Source organism: Epinephelus lanceolatus, chromosome 23 (assembly GCF_041903045.1).
Source record: "Epinephelus lanceolatus isolate andai-2023 chromosome 23, ASM4190304v1, whole genome shotgun sequence".
NCBI lineage: Eukaryota > Metazoa > Chordata > Actinopteri > Perciformes > Serranidae > Epinephelus > Epinephelus lanceolatus.
This window is the reverse complement of record NC_135756.1, coordinates 25,665,395-25,689,697: the sequence shown is the minus strand read 5'-3', so window position 1 is coordinate 25,689,697 and position 24,303 is coordinate 25,665,395. Positions and strand designations below refer to the sequence as shown.

Sequence of the window (24,303 nt, the reverse complement as noted above, 5' to 3'; positions counted from 1 at the left end):
GCTGACTTAAACGGATTACGCTTTACTGAATGCAACAGAAATAGACTCAGATCTTTAAAGAACGCAGTAGGTCTCTGGTTACCATGGAGATAACTTAAAAACCTTTCCCAGAAGTCATAGACAGAGGTTTCTGGAGGGGTGCAACGGACAGATCTCTGTCAGTATTTAGAACGTGTGCAATTCAAAACATGAAAGTGGCAAAGGACTTTTGTTTTGACAAAATTTGCAGAGGACCCCACCCCCGCATGAAACCTACACCCTTGGCTGAAGCATAAAGTGAAAACGACACACAACTGTTTATTTTTACTTGACTTACACTTACCAAAAGTGTTGAGCGCGCTGCCATAAATCAGGCTTTAAGTGTGAAAGGTATAACCACAGGGAATGGCACAGTGTAGCTATTTATGGGATCCAGCAATAAGTTTAGTTCCAGTATACTATAGAATGGATTTTAATTGTCAAGTCAATTTAAGTGCAATGCAGCTGTCACACCCTCAGGTTACAACATATGGATATTTGCAGGCAGTGAAGAAGTGGATACAAAAATAGAAACAGACAAACAAGCTTTTGGCCTTTCAGTGACCTGAACGCGAAGGAAGCGCGTCTGCTGTTATGAGGAAAGTTAGAGTATGTGCTCCTGCTGTCACATACGTAGTTCTATATTTGGTTGAAAGAAAAAACAAATGAAGACACACCATTTTGTGATAGATACCAGAAATTTGAATTAATTGTTTTGTTGTCCCAATAGTGGCGTCATGTCAGTGGTTGTTGCAGTAAAAGACACGGTCATTTTCTGCACAGACAATGTGAGATGACTCACAGTTGAAGCATTTTCATGGCTTCAGTGGGCACAAAACTCTGCCGGTTGAATCATCAGTAAAGAAGATGCACAGCTATGTAAAAGAAAATATCACGGGTCTCATGGGTTTTGCAGCATTTAGAGCCGTCTGTGTTTCTTTAACAAGCAACACTGAGGATATGATTAAAAGAAAAGTTTGAAATATGAATAGAGAATGAGGAAAACACCTCCCCTCCCACTCTTTACTGTAAGCAGATGGTTATGGAAGAGGAAGGATCTTTTTTGTATCTCACCTGCAGCTCCTACAGATGATTCTCTTCAGCCGTGCTCACTTAGCTCCACCTGTCTACCAAATGTGTGGTTGTGTTATTTGGAATAAGACAAATTCTATATACGTTTTGAGACTTTGCTCCTCAGGGCCCTGACACACCAAGTTGATGGTTGGCCATCATTCAGCGTCTGTAGCCCTAGTTTTTGCAGGGGGTCCCGCATCATTGACGCTGTGATTTTGGTCGACCATGATTTGTCACGATTATATTTTTAGCCACTGAGCTCTGTAGCAGAAGTGGATCATAATTATTTGTATAAGTCTTTTTGGGCTGCAGGGTATCATGTGATTGTGTAATGCCACTTTGACAATTGGCTTGAAAGCACAGTGCACTTCCTAGGTGGCCTGGCTGGTATGGAGAGGTATTTTCTCTCACGCAGGCGCAGAAAGTATGTTCAGTTGGCTGTAGTCTTTTCGGTGTGTTCAAGCACAACTTTCAGACCATGACACAGGTGATGTGAGGCGACTCCACAGCTGCATGTTTGCCCAACATTGCAGCGGCCCATAAGGTGCATGCTGTGGCAGAAATCAAGGTCGCCTTTGTATTATACAGCATATCTCAATGGGTGACTTCTCTGCAAGGAAAAATTGCCTCTCGGATGAGGGCACATGCCATGAGGCCTTTTGTAGCTGAGAATTGCAGTTTTTCAAGAGCAGCAGCCTTATTTTCAGCACAAAAAAAACGACAACAACATTGTAGTACAGCAAGAACAAGAGCCGACACGATATTGCAGTGTCTTCTCTTGCTAAAGGGCAGTATGTAACGCAATCACACACTCCATCCTCAGTGACAGAGCTACTGTAACAGAAAAATAATGTGTTTGCTTTTCAAGGCCTTTCATCTCTGCGGTCAGCGCTACTGGCACAGTTCACCTGTTTTTCTTATCCTGTTTGTGTTGAGTCAAAAGAATCATTTTAAGTCCACAGATGAATAGATGTTGGGAGGCTGAACAATTATTTCCAACCTGAGAGCAGAGACGGATCAGCTATTAGCTGCTAATGTCACAGTGACTGTTAGAAACATTGATCACTTGTATCATTTACAGTAATTAGCAACAGGATAAGAAGAAATCGTATTTATATATTTTTGAGGATGGAGTGCTCTCCCTTCTCGACAAATACCACACCACTGCCAGACATAAAGGTCATTACGCATTCAACACCGTTTCTGTCTGACTCTTTTGCTGTCTGAGCCTCCCTCTGTCTGTTCTATTGAATTTGTGAGGGAAAGATTTCACACCTTGATATTTGTTTTAACTGCCCAATATTCAATTATTCCTCTTTGCATTAAAGCTGGCATTTACCTATGTTATCTCAAATATTTCACGCTGGACATATTTGACAGTAATTTGGACTATTTCTTCTGTTTGCAGAGAGCTCCTCCTCATCAGATAGGCGATACCACTTTACCAAGGAGTGACCCCAACCTCTCAGCACCAGACAAAGGTAAATCACTGTGTTTAGTATATTCTTTCACATCCTTCTCTTCTGTGGACTCATGATGTTCCACATTCAGAAACCCTTGAAATACACCTTGCAGGGCATCCCTTCTAGCAGAAAAAATGTTAATTGATTCATTAAATTGTATTTTCATTTACATTTTTGGCGTCCGATAATTATGGAAACAAAATAAAACGATCATTGGGTTGCATTCCGTTTCGCAGCGATGCTCTTGTTTTGTCTTGTGTCATAAATCCAGCACAGTCCTTCCCTTTACAGCGGTGCACTCAGCCAGCATAGCGACTTTCTCGCTAAAGTTAGCGACTTTTCAGACCCTCTAGTAACTCTATTAACCCATTGCCACTGTGACCATTTCCAGTGCAGCCTGTTGAGCTCTCATTACATTATGAGGAGGAGCTCTTATGATGGCTGCTAGTGCCAAAAACACACCAAGCAGCAGCAAAGTGTGGCTCACCACAATAATTGCATTTTTGGGCAGCCGGCAAGCGTGTTCACGTGTTTCAGGTGGAAAGAAAGTCTTTTTATCATCAACGTTACAGGAGTTAAGGTGCTTTCAGACCTAACATGTTCTCACCACAAATGAACCACACCAGAGTTCGTTTGTAACCGGACCCAGACCACCTCTTCAAGATGGTCTCGGTCCGGTTGTTTTGGTGTGCACCTGAGTGCGATTGCTGTGTTCACACCTGCCCAAACGAACCGCGCTTAGGGAGCAAACAAACTTGAGTTCAATTGAACCAAACCAAACAGGGCAGGTGTGAAAGCACCCTCAAACTATCTTTAACTTTTATTTTGGCAGCAGTCCTTGCAGAATCAAACACCCACAGCTCGCTGAGCTCAGAGCGGCTACTACAACTTTCCATGGACATTGCAAGGCAGCTTGCCGCAGGTTGCAATTTGCCGCTGTTTGGTGTGTTTTAAACGAAACTTTTTATTCATGACAGCATCACTCCAATGTGTCAATTAGTGTAGCAAGACTGAAAGGTTAATTCTTTCTCCCCTGAGTGTTCAGGCAGCCTCGCTGTAGATTCAGACCATAATAACTAATGCTATAGAGTGTTTTTCGCCGCAAATATCTGACCACACATGCATATACACATATGGTAGAGAATACAGAATTAGAGCGTGCAGTCAAAGTGTGCTGTCACGTGTGCCTTTTAGTCAGTCCGTTGTGCCTGCTGTGTGTAAATGAGAGCAAGCTGCAGCTCAGGAATTATCAATAGGTCAGAGTTGCGATGAAGAGTTGTTTACTGTATATTTTTTTATTGACTATATGCCAGTATTTCAGTGCCTTAACTGTTACAGTAAGAACTAGGGCAGATGAGCCACCTACAGTTAGTATTTGTGTTGAATAATTGCGATCTCAATATTGACCGAAATAATTGTGAATATGAATTTTGCCCTCGTCGAGCAGCCCTTAAAGTTAGATGTGCAGTTTTTATTATTTATATTTTTCGTGTTCCTTACTGTCAGCAGTAACAGGCATCCTCTCTATTACTCACCGACACTTACACCGCCGTCCAGGGTGGCGGTCATGTGCCCAGACATGCAGTGTGTATGACAGTTTGACTGCAGAGAGACTAGAGGCGTCTGTCTTCGCGCAGCTGCTTCTGGGAGCTCCTCAGGATACACAAACACATCCACTCACACACACATGCTGGGCTCCATTTTCCTCCGACTCCTAACCAGACACACTGTCTAGATTGCAGCTTTTCATCTTCCCTTATCCTAGAAGAGTAATAAAATTGCAGGTACTATGCCTGCGACGCTGATGGACGTGTGTGACATTCATATGTATGACTTCATATCTGTTAGTTAAGCCTCCTGGTTGTCATTTTGCTCAGCGTAGTCGAGTTTTTGCATTTTCTGGGAAAAATATGCCTGAGAATTAAGTATGAAAGCTGACCCCCCCTTTCCTATGTGTAATTAAAGTAAAAAAAAAATCCCCGAACAGTTTGATTGCTTTTCTCTGAACTCCAGCAAAACTGAGTGTAAAATGTGTTTCCTTCCATCAGTGCTGCTTGCGAACGCTTTGTGAAATAATTAGTGAGAGTAGCGGAAGAGACGCCTTTAAATAAAGAGCGAGGAGTGCGGATGTGATAGCTTCCTTGTGACTCACACACCTTTCCATGTGATTCGAGTGTGATCTGTAAATAATGCAGTGAGAGATAGATGAACTGCCACAATATGGCGACATGACACCTTCATGCATACAACAATGATGAAAGGTGCGAGAATTTACACAAAACCTGTGACTGTATAAAAGTGTTGCTTGCCACAGTTTCTGCTTTGAACCTAGATTACAACTCCAGATACCAAATATAGTGTCGTTAAAATATGACGCTCCCTAGACTATAGCAGTGAAATGAAAATGAAGCCTGTTCGGTAGTGGTGTCCAGACACCTCAGGCTACCACAACTTTATAAACTGTGACCTGACCAATCACCCTGACTGCGATTTCAATTATAGTTTCTGTTTACTTATTACTCATTATTTTGGAGTTTATTCCTGTTGATGTAAAATGTACATTCATGAAAGCCTTGTACCCTGTTTTCACACCAAATGTGCAAATGCTGCATTGCACAGATATTTGATCTCTCTGTTTGTGAACATTTAAGTTATTGTCAGCAAATTAAAGCAAGCAATAATGTGAAAGATAATTATTGTTTTCACACAACATCTCATCCAAAGTCAGTGACCTGCGTGCATCTAACATCGTATGCTCATAATTGGTTTAAAAAGTATCCTCAACCACCCACAAATACAGTATCACTTGCAAAGAGGTTCATTTAGCTGCCTGACCTTAAGCAGCATCTTGCATTTCTATGTCATGTTTCTAACAGTGATATCAGCTAATGTTATTTTTTCTTGGAAGAAATAAAGGAATCATTTTTGGGCTAAAATCATCCACAGTCTGCTTTGAAAAGCACAATAGAGACAGGACAGGAAGTCAGGAAAAAAGCAAGAACAAAACAGCTGGGACACATCAAAGACTGAGACAGGCCTCAGGATTCCAGGAAGACATAATCATTAAAAATGCATAGCAAAAAGTGAAACTGAAGTGTCACCACTTATGTCAAAAGAAAAGACTGAATCAATTGGATGTCAAAATATACACCGAGCTGTGCTCTCCTGGGCTGCTGAGTGAGCCACAGCGGTGAGAACTGCCCTGACAGGCAAAGTTCATTTCAGTATAACCTCAAATGCGCTGACCTCCGCAATGCACAGCCAGTAGGATTCTAATGTTAGGAGGCAGAAATCATGATGGCACCTCTTTCACTGTACAAAACACCAAAAAGCAAATTTTGTGCATCTCTGAGGTAGCACAGTTATGATACTGTTACAATTTTGGATAAAAAAAACCCATTTCAAACATTGCATCTTTTGTCAGAGCAGAAGAGAATACCAACCTGAAAAATGATTTTTGTGATTTTTGATATTCTGATATCAGATATCAGCTGAAATGGCTTTTGTGTGTATCCAGCTTCAGTATTGTGCATTTCTGAATGAAACAGAATAGGCAGGTGGGATATAGTATTTGACGAAATTTGACTTGATCATTGAAAAGTGGGTGTGTAATAACAGTTAGGCCTTGATCATACAGAAAGTGTTGCAAAACATGAGCCGCACCGTACTGCCTTTTTAAAAAAATTGAATAGTAAATATATTTATAATACTAGTAAAAAAATCAAAAACGCCTGCTGCGCCTTTTTATTGTTGCCAGGCAACCACCCCATCACCTCCTTACACTAACCTTCCCCTGTAATCAAGCTACTGTTTTTTTTATTTCATAGTAATTAGTAGCTAGTTTCTAAAATGGACAGGCAAGGGTACTTGCTGTAGCTCTGGCTGAAGGTGAGAGGCTGTCAGTAGGTAGTTTGTTGGTCACAGGGAAACAGAGATCTGTGTGGGTACATGAGACTCTAAAACGAGGGTGGGTAATGGGGAGTACCACCAGTTGGTCCAGGAGCTTCGCCTCGATGGCAGGGGCAGTTTAAAAACCTGCTGTCTATCGTCGGATCATACAGCTCTGGGGATCCAGCAATGAAAAAAGAGATTATGAGGAGCGCTTCTCCGTTGAGAGTTGAAGTTTTTTCAGCTTGTGGAGTCCAGAGCGCTCTGGCAAAAAAGCCAGGCGCCTAGAGCCCAGAAACGGCAGGCGCATCGCAACGCTAAAACCTTAGGCTACAACAGTGTAACGCCCAAAGGTTAGTAGTATCAATGGGGAGAGAGATGAAGCCAATAGTATGCTTCATGTAACATTAGTTGCTGAAACAGTCCCGTGTAAAATGCCTTGTGCATAATCAGAAGCTGCTACCACTTTCCTAAAAGTGGATAAACTCTTTCAGCCCTCGGCCCATCAACACGGTATTTGGGTAAAAGAAGACACACTGATGTAGCATGTTGTGCTAGCTAGCTAACTTAATTTTAGCTCTGTGTGGCTAGAAGTTGCAAATTTTATGGATTGGTGGATGCCCTGATATTTTTGGTCAAAATTGGTTGGTACTAGCTTACAAAAGCACACATTCTATTTTGTTTACAGAAAGAAAACATGATTAGATTTTAATATAGAAAAACTCGAAAAAAGATTTTTTTGTATATACATGTATTTTTTACATATATTGTCAAAAAAGGTGCAAAATATGAGCAGGGATGAGATCTACAAGAGTTAAAAGGGCATTTTTCATTAAAGCTCCTGAAAACTTGGCTTCATCAGATTCTGCTTTAAATATTGCTTACATTGTGATTGGTGCACGCATGTTTGTGACATCACTTTTCTTCAGCTCTGCCCTCTTTAAAAGAAATAAATAAGTAAGAAGAGCCCAAAGCAACACAGAAATCAGTCATGTAAAGTAACCATAACTGTGTGGGAAAAGACAGTGCGTACATGTTGGATCCCATCTCTTGTTGTATGGAGCTGAATTTCTAGGTACTTTTGCACGTTTGGTGTGAAACTACTGTTCCTGAATGTGTCCTGACTACATCACAGTCAGCTGATCATGCTCAGTGTGTTTCCAGTTACCATCCCATCCATGTGAAATGTGTTTCTCCATGTTGTCTTGTGTTATCCCATAAGCTGTTGAGTGACTTGTGATGTTTCTGTGTACTGTAAGTGAGACCCACACCCAGTAGCTGGAGCCTAGACAGTGTCAAAGAGGGCGCTCCATCCTTCTCTGACTCTTTTGGCAAATTGCAATGCCCGCCTGTACCTCCTAGGCCACCATACTCAGGTAAAGTGGCCGATCATGTTGAATCCTCTGACGAAGAATGGTACTAATTTTTTCCACTCTGACTTTTGACACCTGGTGCTTCCTCTTCTTCCTCCTACTGTGGCATTTTCCCATCTGAGGCTCCCAGCTGCTGATTCCTGGCTTGCTGCTCCTAACATCATCCACATACACAATGGCCACAGCATCTTCTTCACTAACTGTCTTGAAATGCTGATAGTTTCTGGTGTGAGATGTGTGTGTTAAGCTGAGAACAAGGATGAAAATCTCTGTGGACTTGGAGAGGGCTGAAGTCAATCCCAATTGAAATTCCAGTCAATTCCCGGATTTGTGTTTCTTTTCCGTTTCAGGCCCCCTGAGAATTGCATGTCATTACATTTCGACAACAGTTTGTCTTCCACCATCAGCTCAAACTGTGTTTTAGTTGTTTACTTATTTACAGATGCAACAGACTTGACTTATTCCCCAGTGCTTTCTGATATATTGTACTGCCCAGCAGCGTAGTAAGCAGATGGAGTGTTTCTTCCCCCTACTTTTTCTGCCCTCATTGCAAAGAGCAGGAACAGCTGTTGGATGTAGAAACAGCTTAAGGCAGCCTAAAAGACCTGCAGAACATCAGCGCTTATTTGATTCATTGATGCTTTAAGCCACTGGCCCTCTCAGCTCCATGTGTGTATGTTTGCATGACTCACGCTGTGTCATCATGGTGAATGGAAGAAAACGGCCCTCTAATTTGAATTTGCCCTCTTTTCTTGTGTCTCTCTCCCTCATCTGCTTGTCAGCAGGCTCCTCGGCTAAAAACATGAGGTCGCAGTCTCCTGTCTCTGCGTCCAGATCGCCGCAAAAGGTTGGTTTAGTTTGTGTCACTCACTTCCTCTCTCCGTTTGGTGTGAGTTTTGGGGCTTTCTTTTTTTTTTTTAACTTTATCTTTCTTTCCCTGAGACAGGCTGACCTTGCTTAGTGACAGCCTCTGGGCCTTTATCCTGCACTGCTAACGTCTTATTGGCCAGCTCAAGGGTCTTTATCCTAGTCTGTGTCAACCGGAGGCCTGGGAGCTTTGCATTACTGTTCAGTGAAGCTGCTAACTGCTCCGGTGCTGCTGATTTTGTAGTTTTTTTATGACACGGCTGTCTCAAAGAGAAAATGGGACTGGCTGGAGGGCACTCATATTAGCTAATGTACACCTGGTACATGCCAACTGTCCACTGTGTTTAACCAATCAATCAATCAATCAATCAATCAATCAATTTATTCTTCACATTAAATTATATAAGCTACAGTTCCAGTTAAATATAATTTCTTGTTAGTTAAAATCCTGTTTGTTGATGATTAAGGAGGGGCATTCTTTGGAAGTGTCTTCATTTAAGATCCTAGTGTCCTGAGGGTAGAAGCTCTTTCTGAGCTTCCATCTCAGGGTTGGGTCCAGTTCCTATACGACCGGTACCTACTGGACCAAATTACAACACAGATTTCAGTACCTCGTTTTGGTGCCAGATGGTGTGCGTAGGCTGTGGTGACCAGAGCAGAGAGTATAAAGTTAAACGTAGCAGTACAATGTGTGAACAGTTTAGTTAGCAAATAAATGCTACAACTCAAGACCCAAGTCAAGTTCCGGTGTCTTGCTTACCACCTGCTGATTTAAGTCAAGGATCTGTGCTCAAAGTTAGTCTCTCTTAAGGTCGACTGTTAAGATGGACCAGCTATTCTCAATGTAGTGACAATCTTAGGGTGCTTTCAGACCTAGAGTTGTATTGCTTTAGTCTGAATCAGGGACTAATTTTGTTACAAAGTTGGAGAATTGCCTAGAGTTGGTTCGTGTTCTCACGGCAGCATTTACAAACGAACCAGATCAAATGCCTTGGATGAGAAAGCTGCTCTTGATTGGTCAGAATTTCTGTGTGGGAAAAATCCAGGAAGTAACCAAAACGTTAAAGAAGAGTACGCTTGAAAGATAAATGCGACACTTTCTAATGTCACAATGGAGGGACAACTACACAGGTTGATTTTAGCGCTGGTCATCATGTACTATATTGCTGTCATTGTTCATTTTAGTCACACCATACAGTTTGAAAACGAGGCGCGGCTCCAACTAGAAAACAATGTTTTGATGCATTGGATGTGTTGAATGTGCATGTTAAGGAAGTACAGGAGGAGGTGCACATTAATAATCCTCCAGGACTGTAACATGCTCATGTTTAACCCAAACAATGTGGAAGGTGACTGCAGTTGGTTCGGAACGAGGGCAGAACACGTTCTCACCACAAATGAACCGCACCAGAGTTCATTTGTAACCAGACTGAGACCACCTCTTCAAGAAGGTCTCAGTTTGGTTATTTTGGTGTGCACCTGAGTGTAATTTCTGTGTTCACACCTGCCCAAATGAACCGATCTTAGCGGGCAAACGAACTTGAGTTCGATTGAACCAAACCAAACAGGGCAGGTGTGAAAGCGCCCTTAGCTGCTCTTAAATAGATAATGGAGAAATGTCTGAACCGTTGAGTTTGGGAGACAAATATTGATCCCAGTACTGTAACTGTTGGTGTTAAATTATTGTTGTTGGGTTAGGTTTTATTTATAATGTGAAATCGTTACAAGTGTTTTGTACTTATTCATATTTATACATTTAACTATACTTTAAACTTTTAAAAACCCAAATGATACCCAACCCTTCGCATAACCCTTTTCATGGAAAATGGAACAGGTTCTATTCCAGTTCATGCTCCTCATTTTGAACCGTTTGGAGCATTTTGGCCAAAAATAAATTGGTTCAGAAATGAAATAGTTCTCAGCTGGAATAAAAAATAGTAGGTTTTCCTTAAGCTTAATGGGCGTGTCCTATGCTACAAGTCACAAAGAAAAGATGGAGTCCTGCATGTAATAGTCTTTTATGTCCTCTCAATAGTTGGTCCATGTTTGTTTTTTTGGATAAGAAAAAAAATTGCAAAACATAACAAAAGCTCTCAGGTGAGCAATGGGATCTGCCATTTTGCTACTACTGCTTACTTCCGTTGTGCATATTGCATCCTTAATGCAATCTTTATTACACTGGTTCCACGCAAAACTCTCAACAAGGAGAAAAGTTTGTTATCTGGGAAGTTGGGATCCTTAGCAAAAGCTCTGAGAGGATGTCACCTGGTGTCTTGCCCAAAATGAGCAAAAACAGATTGATTTATGAAACTTCAGCTACATGTACTTTATCAGTGAATTTAAATTTCAAAAACGCTAATTGCTAATGTTATGTTCCTTTACTATTGATGCTTTGAGACCTCTGTATGCTGCATCTCTCAAGTGAGATGTGTTGAAACAATTTTATAATACCTCTGACCTCAAGTGTTTTTCTGTTTATCTGCAGTTAAACTGATTAGTCTTGCTTTGTCTCCGAGCTCTGATTTGTTGTTAATGAGCCTCTTAGTAGTTAATACCAGTCTGCAGAAGCAGGAGAGGGCCAGGAGAGGTTAACTAAGCGCTGAGTGAGCTTTTAATGAGGGGAAAAAAGTTGTTTTGAAACTCTGGTGAACTGAAGCTTGTCTCTCTGCTAACTGTTATCTTCTTTGTGGGCTTGTGACAAGCAACAGTGCTAAGCTCCTGGCTTTGTTGCGGGTGTGATGTCTTCTTACATGTGACAGCTACCAAGAATTCGGCTGTTTGCGTGTGTTGGTGTGGTCTGTGTGTGTGTGAGGCGGAAAGAGGGAGAGAGAGAGAACAACTCTGGAAACCAAAGTGTGAGTGACAGCTTGGCACTCAGCGTGCTCTGTCAATCAGATTTCTGTGTGTGGTTAGGTGTGTTCATGCTGGCACGTTTGTGTGTGTGTGTGTGCGTGCGTGCTGTGGCAATAGAAGCGGCCTGGAGCGGGAGAACCAAGCTGCCCATCACAGCACAGCCAGAGACGGGTCCTCCGTGGACCTCCAGCAGGCCCCATTATCTGGCACACACGGTGAACGCACACATCAGTCAGTGCAGCCAGGGGCCCATTACCAGACCACAAACCCCAGGACAGTAGTGAACCTGCAGAAAACACATGGTGCCAGTCCAACAGGGCTGCACTTACTCATGTGCAGAGGTAGAAATGATATTTAGTGCCGGCCTCTCCCTGGAGAACTGGGTCAGGAGTTGAAATTGCTTGTCAGCGCTATATTAAATACACAGATTTTCATCATGCTTGCCCCAGATGTGAAAAGGTTTGTCCATTCGTGCACGTCAAATGGATACCTTTCTTGGTGCGTGCCTCCTGTAGCATGAACACTACAACCTTACTGATCAATTGTATACTCCACTAGATCCAATTAAGTTTCAGCAGATATAATGGCAGCATGGTGTAATTGCTTTGAAAAACATTTTTGATGAGCGATCGGATTTTTGAGGGGGGGGGGGAGTGCGGCATATTGTGCTTTTTCATCTCGGTGCACAGGGCCAGTTGATGGAGTGTAAAAACCTGGCCCTCTCAATCTGTTCACTGACTCTCCTGTTTTAAAAAGTATTTATTGTGGCTGGAGGGCTGTGTCAGCAAACGTGTTTCAGACAGCAGAAAAAGAGACAATATGGTTGCATACTTACCATAAATCTAAAGTAATGCTATGTTGTTTTCAGCGTATTTTTATCAGATGTAAACTAGTTTTTGCCTCTGTCTTGAGAAATACTGGATACTTTCAATTCAGGCCACTAAAAATCTTTCAAATGAAACAATCTGAGGTTACAAGTAGAAATTGCTTTGGGGCCATGACTAATGATTATTTTCGTTATCTTTTAATCTGCTGTTTAGTTTCTCCATTAATTGATTATTTGCTTTTTCCGTCTCAGTTACCCAGAGCCCAAGGTGATGTCTCCAAATTGCTTGCTTTGTTCCACCAATAGCCCAAAGCCCAATGATATAACTGTTTCAGATATCTGGATCTATCTAATGGATTCAGTGTTTCTCATACATTGATTTATTTGTGTCTGCCCACCACAATATCAACACTGACCGCCACATACTGATTTTATATTCTTTATTTACTATTTACAGTCCGATGGCTGATGAAATAAATTAATTGGAAAATGCGCTACTTTTGGCTCTGATGCAGCTGCCTCTCTGTCACCATCTGTAGCCTCTTTCAAAGTCCCACCACAGCACTGCCTGATTGGTTACACATCAGGAGTAATAGGCAGTCAACACTGAAGACTGCCATTCAACAGACGGCAAAGACAGAGACTGGAGATGCTCCGGTGAGCGGGCGGAGCTGTGAGTCGTACACAGCAGATATTATTTTAGCAAAGCCTTAGTTCAGGCAGGACACGATGTCAAGCTCAGCTCACATCCCAGCTACATCAGCTGATCTCAAACAGCCCAATCAACTGATGGAGCAGCTGATTGTTGGAAGGGAGTCAGCTGATTGCATGATTCCTTTCTGTGCAACCAATTGGCAAATCTTATTCAGGGCGCTCTATTTAAACTACTCTGGCCTGCTGACTGTTGCGGCTTCCTCTGCAAGGCACTTTCCATGTAGGCACACAGACGGATGGAGAGTTGTGCACTCTTAGCTAGGGATGTAACGATACCAGAAACTCATGATACGATATTATCACGATAAAGAGTCCACGATATGATGTATTTGTTGGAAAGCCACGATTCCGCTGTGTCACGTGATATGCGTGGCTTCTCGCTATGACGAACGGTCGTGGAGAAAATCCACAGAGAAGAACAGTCAATCTCCTTACTTTTATTCGCTGTTTCCTCTGGTCACGCACAGGTCAGAGTCGAAGGCTGAGAGGCTGAGCTGCACGAGTCTGCTCTCACCTGCGCGCGCAGTTGCATGCAAAGGAGTATGGGGAATGTAGTCACACAGTCATATTACCGGCTCTGTAGGAGAACGCAGCTATATAACTACCGTGGCATTCCCATGATGGTATTGAGAATTTATTTTATCGCGACACAACGAAATTCGACATATCATTACATGCCTACTCTTAGCCTTAGGCTTTACATGTAGGCGCATGGAAGGGCAGGAAGGTTTGCTCTCTGCCTCAGGCCTTCCTCATTTGTGCATGGAAAGGCAGAGAGGTGTGCTCTCTCTGCTTCAAGGCTTTTCAAGTATGCGCGTGGAAGGGCAGAGAAGTGTGCTCTCCGCCTTAGACTTTCTGCTTGGGCCCAAGGAAAGGCAGAGGGGCCCCAGAACAGAGCCATACTGCCAAATATAATACTACAAATGGAAATTAAGTTTCCTTTGACTAAAGTGTTCCTGATTGAACTGAAGTTGTCAAACATCACAATCCAATGCACTTGTAAAGTTCTGCCATTAATAATAGTTACTGTTGATTAACAAAAATGAACTGTCAAGTATTTCCATAATGTTTTTTTTATTCAGGCAAAAATGGCATATATTCACTGGTTCTAGATACAGAAATTGTAATATTATGTATTTATTAATTATTGTAAACTGAATATTTTGGGGTTTTAGACTCAGTTGGACAAAACAAAATGTCAGCTCTTGCTCGAAGACCCTGGTATGGCCATTTTTTCTCAATTTGTTTTGACATTTCATGGACTAAACGATTCATCAATTCATCAAAAAATGTAATCAACAGCATAATTGAATAATTAAATAATAAAAATCATTATTGGGTTGTACCATAAGACAGTGGTTGGTTTTGGTGCTCTGAACCTGTAACCTGGAGTTGCTGTGTTGCTCTTCAAACAATCAATTGACAATGAAAATAGTTGCAGATTCTTTTTTTTTGTCTGATGGTTCATCAACTAATTGGTTCGGCTTTAAAGATATACTCTGCACTATTTAAAAAAAAATAACAATGCTTAAGGCGACCGCTCTCGTCCACCGATCTAATCAGAGGATGGGCAGTTCAATCCCTGGCTCCTCTAGTCCGCATGTCAAAGTATCCTTGGGCAAGATACTGAACCCCAAATTGCTCCCGATGGCTGTTCCTTCGGTGTGAGTGCATGTAAATGAATATTGAGTAGCAGGTGTATGGCAGCCTTGGCCACCAGTGTGTGAATGGGTGAATGTGACATGTAGTGTAAAAATGCCTTGAGAGAAAAGTGCTATACAAGTGCAGTCCATTTAGACCATACAGAAGTAATTCCTCTCAGTCATCACTTATGACTAGAAGAATGTGGTGGTGTATTTTTCTGCATAGACTCTGCCCTTTGCTGGTATTTTCATAGTTTATTTTTATTTTGCTGTGTTCAGGATGTTTATAGGCATGTACCCCCACAGTGCTCAGGTGAGGTCATGGCTTTATGAAAAGGGTAGTGACCAGGTGCCAGACTGTAAACGTCAGGTACAGTACCAAAAAAAGGCAAATATAGCGAGGCGAAATGCCAAACACGAGTGAATCTAGAAGGAAGAAAAGCATATTATTTTTTCACTTGAAGAATATATATGATTTCTTTTCATTCTTTCTCTCCCTCTAGACCATAGTGCCACCTTTCACCCCTTCGCCCACCGAGTGCCAGTCTACCAGCCTGGTCTCCAATTCCCCTGTCCTCTCCGGCAGCTACTCCAGTGGCATCTCCTCCCTCAGTCGCTGCAGCGTGTCGGAAGCTTCGGGCACCGAGCTGCCTGCAGGTGACCACCCACTGCCTCCTCCCACCACCCTGCCAAACTCCGTCTCCAGCAGCTCGGACGAGCCGATCCGCAGAGAAAACAAGACCCCGCCCCCTTACAGCGTGTACGAGAGGAACAACCCCCGCAGGCCTGTGCCGCTTCCCCACAGCCTCTCCATCCCCCCACAGACGGACCCCCCGGCCCTGCCACCCAAGCCTCATCAGCTCCGCACGGGCAGCATGAAGCTGGACGGAACCTCCGACCCTCGGGTCCCCAGACCAAGGCCTCTGCCCAGGAAGGTGTCCCAGCTATAGGTGCTGGTTCGTCCAGGTCTGGGGCTCGAAGAAAACACACTGGCGTATTTTGCACTTTTCTACTGGGCACTCACTTGTTTTTTGTGATCTTCAGTTTGGCATTCCTGACCTACACTCCAATAACAGACACAGGCCTATAGATTAACAGGCAGTCAAAAAAAACCTGAAGAAACTGTCAAATAAGGAAAGTTTCTTTTTGTATTTACTAGAGGGCATTGCATTGACTTTGACTCGGTCATTCCGCACTTTTAGCTCTAGTATGTATAATAGGTCACCACACGATCAGTCTCAACATATGTTTACCAGAACACTCTAGAAAAACACAGTTTTGATAGATGTAATAATCTCAAATATATGTATATTGGTATATATGAGAATTGTTTTTGCCTTAAGTATTGGAAACAGAGTCTTTTATCCGTGAGTCTTGCACGTTTTTTTTTTTTTTTTTAACATTTGTATGCTGTATGGCTAAAAAGGTGCTAGAGGCCTCGAGTATGCATTTCAGTGAAGTGTAGTAGAAACGGGTGTGTTCCTATAGTCATATCCACACTAGCAATGGTACAAAAAAATGTGTGATAATTAATTATACCTGCCAGCTTTTAAAATGACAACCATATTCTGACATTTTTATGCAGTGGCATAAAACGTTTGGTAACTTTGGCTTATTTTAGCTCCACATTGTTTTATGTAAATCACAAAACTAGAGAGGTTTTCAGTGGGAAGTTGTGACCATAACAATCCACTCTACTGCCCCTCTCTCTCTAGAAGCTTAAAATTTTCACATCTAACCAAAAATTGCCCCCATTAATGATGACATCATGAGCCTGGACCAAACACACAGAAAACCGCTGGTGCAACTGCATGCGTAGAAGCTGGACTTTGCCTTTGACCATTGCCATTTATGTGAACACACCCTATCCCTCCTGCATGATGTACATGACAACAGATCTTTAGGGGTGGGGGGTACCAAGTTTTGTGCCAAAGGAAAATGTACAATGTGCTGAAAAGGAACTTTCTCTGATCTGGGGCCTGGACTCGACAAAGCTCAGAAGTGCTCAACTGAAAAGACATTTTTGAGACAGAATTTTTCAAAGTGATTTCACCCAAAAATCCTAATTAAACTGTAATCTGCGGATCAAATGTAACTCAAGACAAGCACAAACAAGACTTTATCATGTGTATTATGACCAGTACTGTTATTATGAACTCTCTATTTGACAAAACAGTAATTGGACCAGAGTTTCACTGTCAGCAGTCACCTTAAAAACACACAAGGTCTGACGCTCTATTGAAGAAATATTTACAAACTAATCATTGTCAAATATTTGTACAGTTGAGATTTACTTTGTGTTTGATTAAAAAGATGGACGTGAGATGACTGCACTATAAATAGTTGCTTGGTTCAACCGCATTGCATTGCTGCAGTGAAGTAAATGTTCCGTGGCAGGCACATTTCACAATGTTTTGTAAAATAGAGGACATTTTGGCATAAAATGTTCATCAATCTTAAAATCCGTGCACCATTTTTTGGAGGGGGGGGGGGGGGGGGTTAGCTTTAGTATTGTTTGTATGTTTCATTTTTGTATGGTTAATTTACTTTTCGATTTGTTGTGAATTTTTGAGATTAAATATTCACATTAATCAGTACTTGAGAACCTGTAAATTATATGATGAGATTAATGTAAGTATGCCAAATATAAAATTTGTGTATTACAATTAATGTAAATATTGTGTTTTTAACAAAATGTAGCTATAACAATTTACAGCTTTGAATGTAATGTTGAAGCAGCAAATTATTATTATAAATGTTCAAACTTTTATGGTTTTGTGAGTGTAGAAAAACTAAGGTCATGCATAATGACACCTAACACATTTACAAGTTCAATAAACTGCCCTATGTAATACAAACCGACTGACTGACAGATTTGTTTTCTTTTTTGAGGTTTCAAATACACGAAAAAACCCAGCGCTGCAGAGATAATAAGAGATGCCCCCCTCGGAAGTTAACTTGAAAGGCCACAACCTGGGATTTAGGGAAGAAGGACGAGCATTGGTGAGAACCATATGCAATGTAAATCAATCCAAGGCAGTAATTATGATATAAATCGGGGGAGGACACATCCCCACTCCCCTCCCCAATATTCAAATATGCTCAAAATGTAAATATATTCCAATATATATCCCAATAAATACAACATGCAAACATGCATTACTGTGTACTGCAGTTTTGCATGTGGTTTTACCATTTTTTGGTGAAGACAGGTAGATTTGCAAGCGCTAATCACTAAATCATTAAGGTGGTTAGCTATCATAGCTAAGTTACCTGTAGTTAACTAGCCACACTTTCACCTAATGATCAACAATGTGTGCAAGAATCCTCACAAGAATCCCGTAGCCTGGTACACATGTACCTGAGCAAATCGCAAGTAAAGGCCTTTGCACACTGAGTCTGAAATTGTTGCATGTTTGTAAATAAATACGACCTCACAATGTGTCAATCACATTTGCACACTGGGTCCGAAACTTTGGTTCCCCATTAAATTTTTCTGAACTAGTTCAAATTTCGCATTTTTCGCATCCATCAGAAGCCTTTAGAGAGGCTTGACCAAAAATCAGTGAAGAAAATGTGGCAGTGGGGCACAGCTGCGACAAGACAGAGGAACAGAATCATTTCATAACTCAGCTTACTCTCAACAGATCAGATAGTAATATTCAGGTGGATGATGATGGAGAGGAGGATGTGGACTTCTCACAGAATGTGGAGGACAGAGACGGCAAGACAGGGAGGGAGTGGAGAGAGGCAAAGGAGGAAATGTGTCTTTTCATTTTGTCACGTATTATGAATTTTTACAATGAATAGAACAATAAAATGCATTGGAATTAGTGTGCAAGGTTTCTTTACGTAAGAATATTTTTCGGATGGGATGGCAGATGAAAAAAAAAACGCATTCGAAAAAACAGAGATTCAATGTGCCAAGGCCTTGAAAAGGTCTTGAGTCCTCAATAATGATGCTCAAGGGCATATTCAGCTATTGTTGTCTTAATTATGTGAATTTTGTCACATAATCCACTTAAGGTTCAATCACTGATGTTGTTGTACTTGCCTATGGCAAATATTACAACATACTGTTGAGTCCATGGCTATGACCTCGAATCTTGCACCATTTGAAAGCACAGTTAGTGAGGAAGTTTTTTTGTACTTAAAGTGTTAAAATTCAGCACTGTATTTCATCAAAACAGATGTGTTTTTTAGTGGTACTGAGTATTTCGAAATTAATATAATTATGGATAAATTCAAGTCATTAAACATCCTCTGTTGCTGATATTTATAAAAAAAAATGTATACAATTCAAGGTCAGTGGCTGCACACTGCCCGAAATTGACACGTGCCACTGGTGCTGTTGTCACGTGCCCAGTGGCAGAAGTTAGTATTCCTTTTAAGGAAAATAACTGCGGTGACAACTAACAGTGTGGATTATGTTCTTCAGCATAATGTGAAAGTACGTTTTGAAGAAAATTTTGGCACTTAATACTTCAGTGCCCACCAGCCGCTGGATATTGTCATGGACCAAACCGTTGGTAAAAATTAGTCGTCAAATGTGGGGTGGTTCTTCAGGGGCGAAAAGGCTAACGTGAAATGCTAACGTTAGCTTGTCAGGGGAGACGCTATTTTCCTTCACTTCTCTTGGGTGTTATTGGGAGGAGGTGGTACCTGGTGAAGAACAAATTGACAGCGCATACAAACGGGAATTAAGCAGTACACCAGAGGAGAACAGGTATGTACCCATTTGGATTATCACCTGTATTAAAGTGTGTGGGAAATGTTAAATAGTACATAACGGTAGACAAATGACTTACTGGCTCTATTAGATTTACAGTGTTGGTCTAAAAAATGTTGTTTTTATTTTTTGTTCAATGCTTTGGTTTAATGTTATGCGCAAAAACTTTAAAACTACACCCCCTCACCCTCAGCTGTAAGTTACTTTCTGTTAAGGGTAAGGTGAATGAGCAAATTAGCATGCTAACACGCTAAACTGAGATGTTGAACCTGTTGCTAACGTTATGTTACACATTAGCATGCTAGCAAACTGACGTTAGCATTTAGCATTACTGTCCGTTAAAGAGCTGCTAACGTCAGCTCAACACATCAGTGTTGTTTGGAGGACCATAGATACAGCATAAAGGTACAATTTAAGAGCAAAATAAATATTAGGCTAGGTTTTTTTCATGGAAGAAATTTTGACTTGTCACAGTAGAAACACCACAGGTGTATGTAATCAAATGATACATGGCTGAATTCCTTTTAGCTAACGTTACTTTGATTTGATCCGTCCTTATAAAAGGCTACAGCCAGTGAGCAATGGCAGCATATTTTCGAAGTGAAATGGCGGAGAGCTGGGGCTAACCAGTGCTTCCTCCTCAGGCTCCACTTCACTCAGCTGCCCCACAGATCCGCTGCCTCTCCCACTTTAACCTCAATAACAATCCGGAGCTAGCTGGGAGTGGCTGGCGAGGCGTTAGCCCCAGCATGACCGGAGGGAAGCACAGCCGGTTAGCCTCCGCTAGCTTCCCAACTAGCCCCGGCTCTCTGTTTGGATCCAACCGGAGCACCGAGCCCTGGTTTGTTATTCAGGTTAAAGTGGGAAGAAGCAGCGGGTTTATCGGGCAGCTGAGTGAAGCTGGGTGAAGTGGAGGCTACGGAGGAAACACCGGGATGGGTTAATGTTCGGGCTCGCCCGCCTGGCTCGCGGGCAGTCAGCGAGCCAGGCGGGCAGCCCGCTAGGCTAAAGCCTGATTTATGGTCCTGGGGCGTACCTACGTCGTTGCCGTGACGCTGTCGTGAACCCTTCGAACTTCTCCGTCACTCCATTTCATCGCGGTGCAAATCACCGCCAGAGCGGTAGGAGGCTTGACGTGTAGTTACATTTTTGGGGAGGTGCACGTCAGGCTACGCCGGGGGCTACGGTGAGCCTTCTGCGTAGCCACATACCCTACGACGTAACAACGTCGTTGATTCAGTGCAGGACCATAAATCAGGCTTAAAACATTGCTCTCACTCACGGATAAGACTAGGAACGTTAGCGTTAGCTCCCGGTGTTAGCACTAGCCGAGTCGGCTGCCACCGGCTACTGGAGTAACTTACAGCTATGGAGCGCTTCTACCAGCTCCTCTAGTCACTGAGCCTCGCCTCATCTCAGCAAATATATTACATTTATTACAGGTATCATCATCATTGAAGCAGGCAGGGGAATAGCTAATCACAGCAGGCAGCCCACGAGCCAGGCTGGCAGCCTGGCGGGCTCACAGGCTGCTCAAGCTCCGGACATTAACCCATCCCGGTGTTTCCTCCGCAGCCTCCACTTCATCCAGCTTCACTCAGCTGCCCGATAGGGGGTGGAGAGCAGAGGTAGAGGGAGGTGTGGCTCATGACACACTTTGTTTTGGTCTACAGGCAGTGCACAACAGCAAACCTAGCGGTGAAACGATTTCGCTTTTTGCCCCTTTAATGTTATTAGTAACACTTGTGCTTTTCCTTCTGTGACAAGTCATAATATCTGCTGTGAGAAACAACTGCTGTTCAAGTATTATGGTATGTTAGTACCCTCTGTACAGTATATTAATGACCAGTATACCTCCAAATATCACTTTACACCATCATGTAGAATGCTACTCTTTCTTTTATGCTTAGACATACCAAGGTGATCTATAGAGACCCTGCTTTTAGGTCAAAAACACTGGTATTTTGCAAGGTATACCTAAGTATGTAGGACAACTCATACATTGTGTGGTCACTTGCAGCATCAAAGATAGGACTATACTCATAGAATAATAAAAAGAATCTGGATTTACATTTTTTTAGAGAGTAGTTGTGGATGAAAATGAACAAACAAATCTTCCTGAATGACTCTTTGTAGTGTCCAGTTAGTTCCAGGTTTGGGTGCTCGTAAGGGGTGGGGGAAAAAAAACATGGTAGTGCAACATGACAGTCTCCGTAGACAAGGACATAGATATTTTATTGCTTGGTACTTGTTTCAACAACACGTTGATAACCAAGGGAATTGGATTGGATGAGCCATGAAATATAATTATTCCGACTCCACATGAATGCAGCACAAGGCTGTGAAAGGAATCAGTCTGCCCCTCACTAGTGGAAACACTTGCTACTCGTTTTATGTCCCTACCTTCACATCAGATTTACACCAAGTTCTCTTGCTAAGGTGTAATTGGCTCAGTACTTAATCTACTCCTCTCTATAGATTTCACATCCTTTGGCATCCACGGCCATACGTTAAAGCCTGTAGAGTTCTCCCTCTGGTACACACATGGTTCAGGGGCTGTAGATGAGTTAGTGGTGTGTGATAAAAGAAGACACATTCACACAAGGGAGAAAGTTCCCTGTTCATCACAAAGCATTTAATTACCCACCCCCCCACCAGTCAGCACTACAGTTGTGTGTCGATGGAACTGCGCTGCTTGACCGAGGGACCTGGAGCAATTATAAATTGTGTTGGTGTGTTCAAATCGTGTGTGTTGCTTTACTCTCTTGCCTTGTATAAACAGTGTGTGTGCGACGTGGTGATTGGGAGAGGAGAACACTTCACCTGTCAGCACCCATCATAATTGTTAGTGGTTGGCTGTAATTTGACAGCAATTATCATGTCGGGAATGAATTTCCAGCTAATGGCAGAGTCTCCTTGCAACAGAGGGTGCATACTGCGGCGACGGGAGAGACATGCTTCTGCCATTCAGCGAGCCTGGGAGAATTGTTGTCGGTTACAAACCTCCACGGGCTTGTCAGTCTGCCCATTATTGAGAGAAGAGCTGCATTCTGCTTGTAGTAGCAGCTAACAAAGCTTGTCCTGGTTAAAGGACAGGAGAGAGTTAAGCAGGCAACAAATTTCTGCTGATCCCAGACACTGACATGTCACATTTGTGGGCACAGATAGCTTCCTTATAACAAAAGAAAGCGTTGCTGGAAGGCACAGAGCTGTAATAACATGTAAATATTATGAACCTGCAGAGCTCCCTGTAATTGTAGTGACGTTCAGCACATTTATAAAAGATGCAGCATTCATTATATCCTGCACAAGATTTTTGCCGAACAGTTTAGCCCTATTATAAAAGCACTAAACATCCTGCGTTTATAGCATTCATGGTTGATGATACATAATTATCAGGGGAAAAGCAGTGCTAGGTATTAATTTAAAGTTGCCTGGGGCGAATTTTGGAGAACACACAGCCGCAGAGAAACCCAAGGTGTTTGTCTCGCTCTGCAAATCTCTCCAGGGAGAGGAGAAGCTGGAGCAGCTCTGCAGGGAGCAAAGAACCTCCATCTCAGAGGCACACTCAAGAGAAGTTTCAAAGAGAAACTCGCAAGAATAGATGGCGTGTTTTATCTTTCTGCTCCACTCATATATCTGCTCTGTTGTGTTCAGCAGCTTATGGGGGATTTTCACCTGACAGCTTCAAATACTCCAGGTTGTTTTTAATGGCACGATGAGTGAAGTTTAATTTTTTGACTTGTGCTGTCCTCAGAGGAGGACTGTTGCCTCAGCTGAATGAGGAGTTGACTGCTAGTTTCAGATGCTTTGAATGCTGAAGAGGAGAACAAGACAAAAAGAGATCAGGGAAATGCAGGTGTGTGTGTTTGCACACGTACGCGTGTGTGTGTGTGTGTGTGTGTGAGTGTGTGTGAGTGAGAGAGAGACATACTGTATTTCTTCCTGCAGATTTGTGCAGTGTTTTTCTAAAAACACTGCAGGAAGGTGTAGCGCAGGGTTCAACCTTTGTGCTAACAGTATAGAGGAAAAAGACTTGACTGTTAAAAGAATTCATGCTTTTTCACACTTTGTGGCAAATTTAGTTTGACTGCAAAGTAAATGTGTTGGAAAAAAATAAAGGGATTTATGGTGGTAAATACATAATTCTATTTGACACTTTCCACAGAAAGAAAAATAGTTTGGTCGCATGGTAACAAATAGCGAAAGAGATAAAAAAAAGCAAATTAGCAATGGTCTTAACAGCAGGATCAATAAAGCAGGTAGTGAATATGAAATAAAACCTAAACATTTGCAACAACAATACATATAAAACAAAATCTTATATATAATGTCAACCCATATTCCAGAAAACGAGCAAATATCCCACATCATAAGTGTCAAAACACAAAAGACATTTTGTGAAGCATCATCTGTCAGTTAACCCAGTTTTTAAAATACCGAGCCACCAAACACATAATGGTCATTATTGTCAGCATTGTCTTGGAGTTTCAGTTTATTTCCAATTAAAACATGAATAAAAGCAGAAATACTTGATAAAAGGATTCTGTATGTCTCAGATGAGCATACATTTCTTTTACATTTAGCCATGTGTGACTGGTACATCAAACCTCTCTGAACCTGTAAAACCCACTGGCCTCGCCAGATTCTTATCAGCATTTTTTCCTCATTTCTGTTTGACTAAATTAATTTAAACTGGCTACTCCACAGTATTTGGTGTAGCATACATTAAAACAGTTTCTGCAAAACACACAGCAGCATAGTCAGTATTCTTGAAACAGAGTTGAGGTCTAAACTTCCAAGGTTAGAGGTTAGAAGTTACTCAAAAACTGGGATTTAAAGCTAGAACTGTATC

General features: G+C 42.0%; 1 protein-coding gene across 11 annotated transcripts in view; it reads left to right on the top strand.

Moving 5' to 3' along the window:
- The window catches only part of dock4b (dedicator of cytokinesis 4b), a 170,189-nt gene extending 154,371 nt beyond the window's left edge, over positions 1-15,818 (top strand). For 4 of the 11 annotated variants that reach the window (XM_078165406.1, XM_078165405.1, XM_078165403.1 and 1 more), the window contains 4 exons: positions 2,501-2,573; positions 7,703-7,819; positions 8,599-8,663; positions 15,223-15,818. In XM_078165406.1, the coding sequence (XP_078021532.1) occupies positions 2,501-2,573; positions 7,703-7,819; positions 8,599-8,663; positions 15,223-15,669 (702 nt within the window). In that variant the 3' untranslated portion in view covers positions 15,670-15,818. The remainder of the gene's footprint in view (positions 1-2,500; positions 2,574-7,702; positions 7,820-8,598; positions 8,664-15,222) is intronic. The other 7 variants (XM_033614621.2, XM_078165404.1, XM_078165402.1 and 4 more) reach the window with 3 other exon arrangements.
- Positions 15,819-24,303: the final 8,485 nt, after the last annotated feature.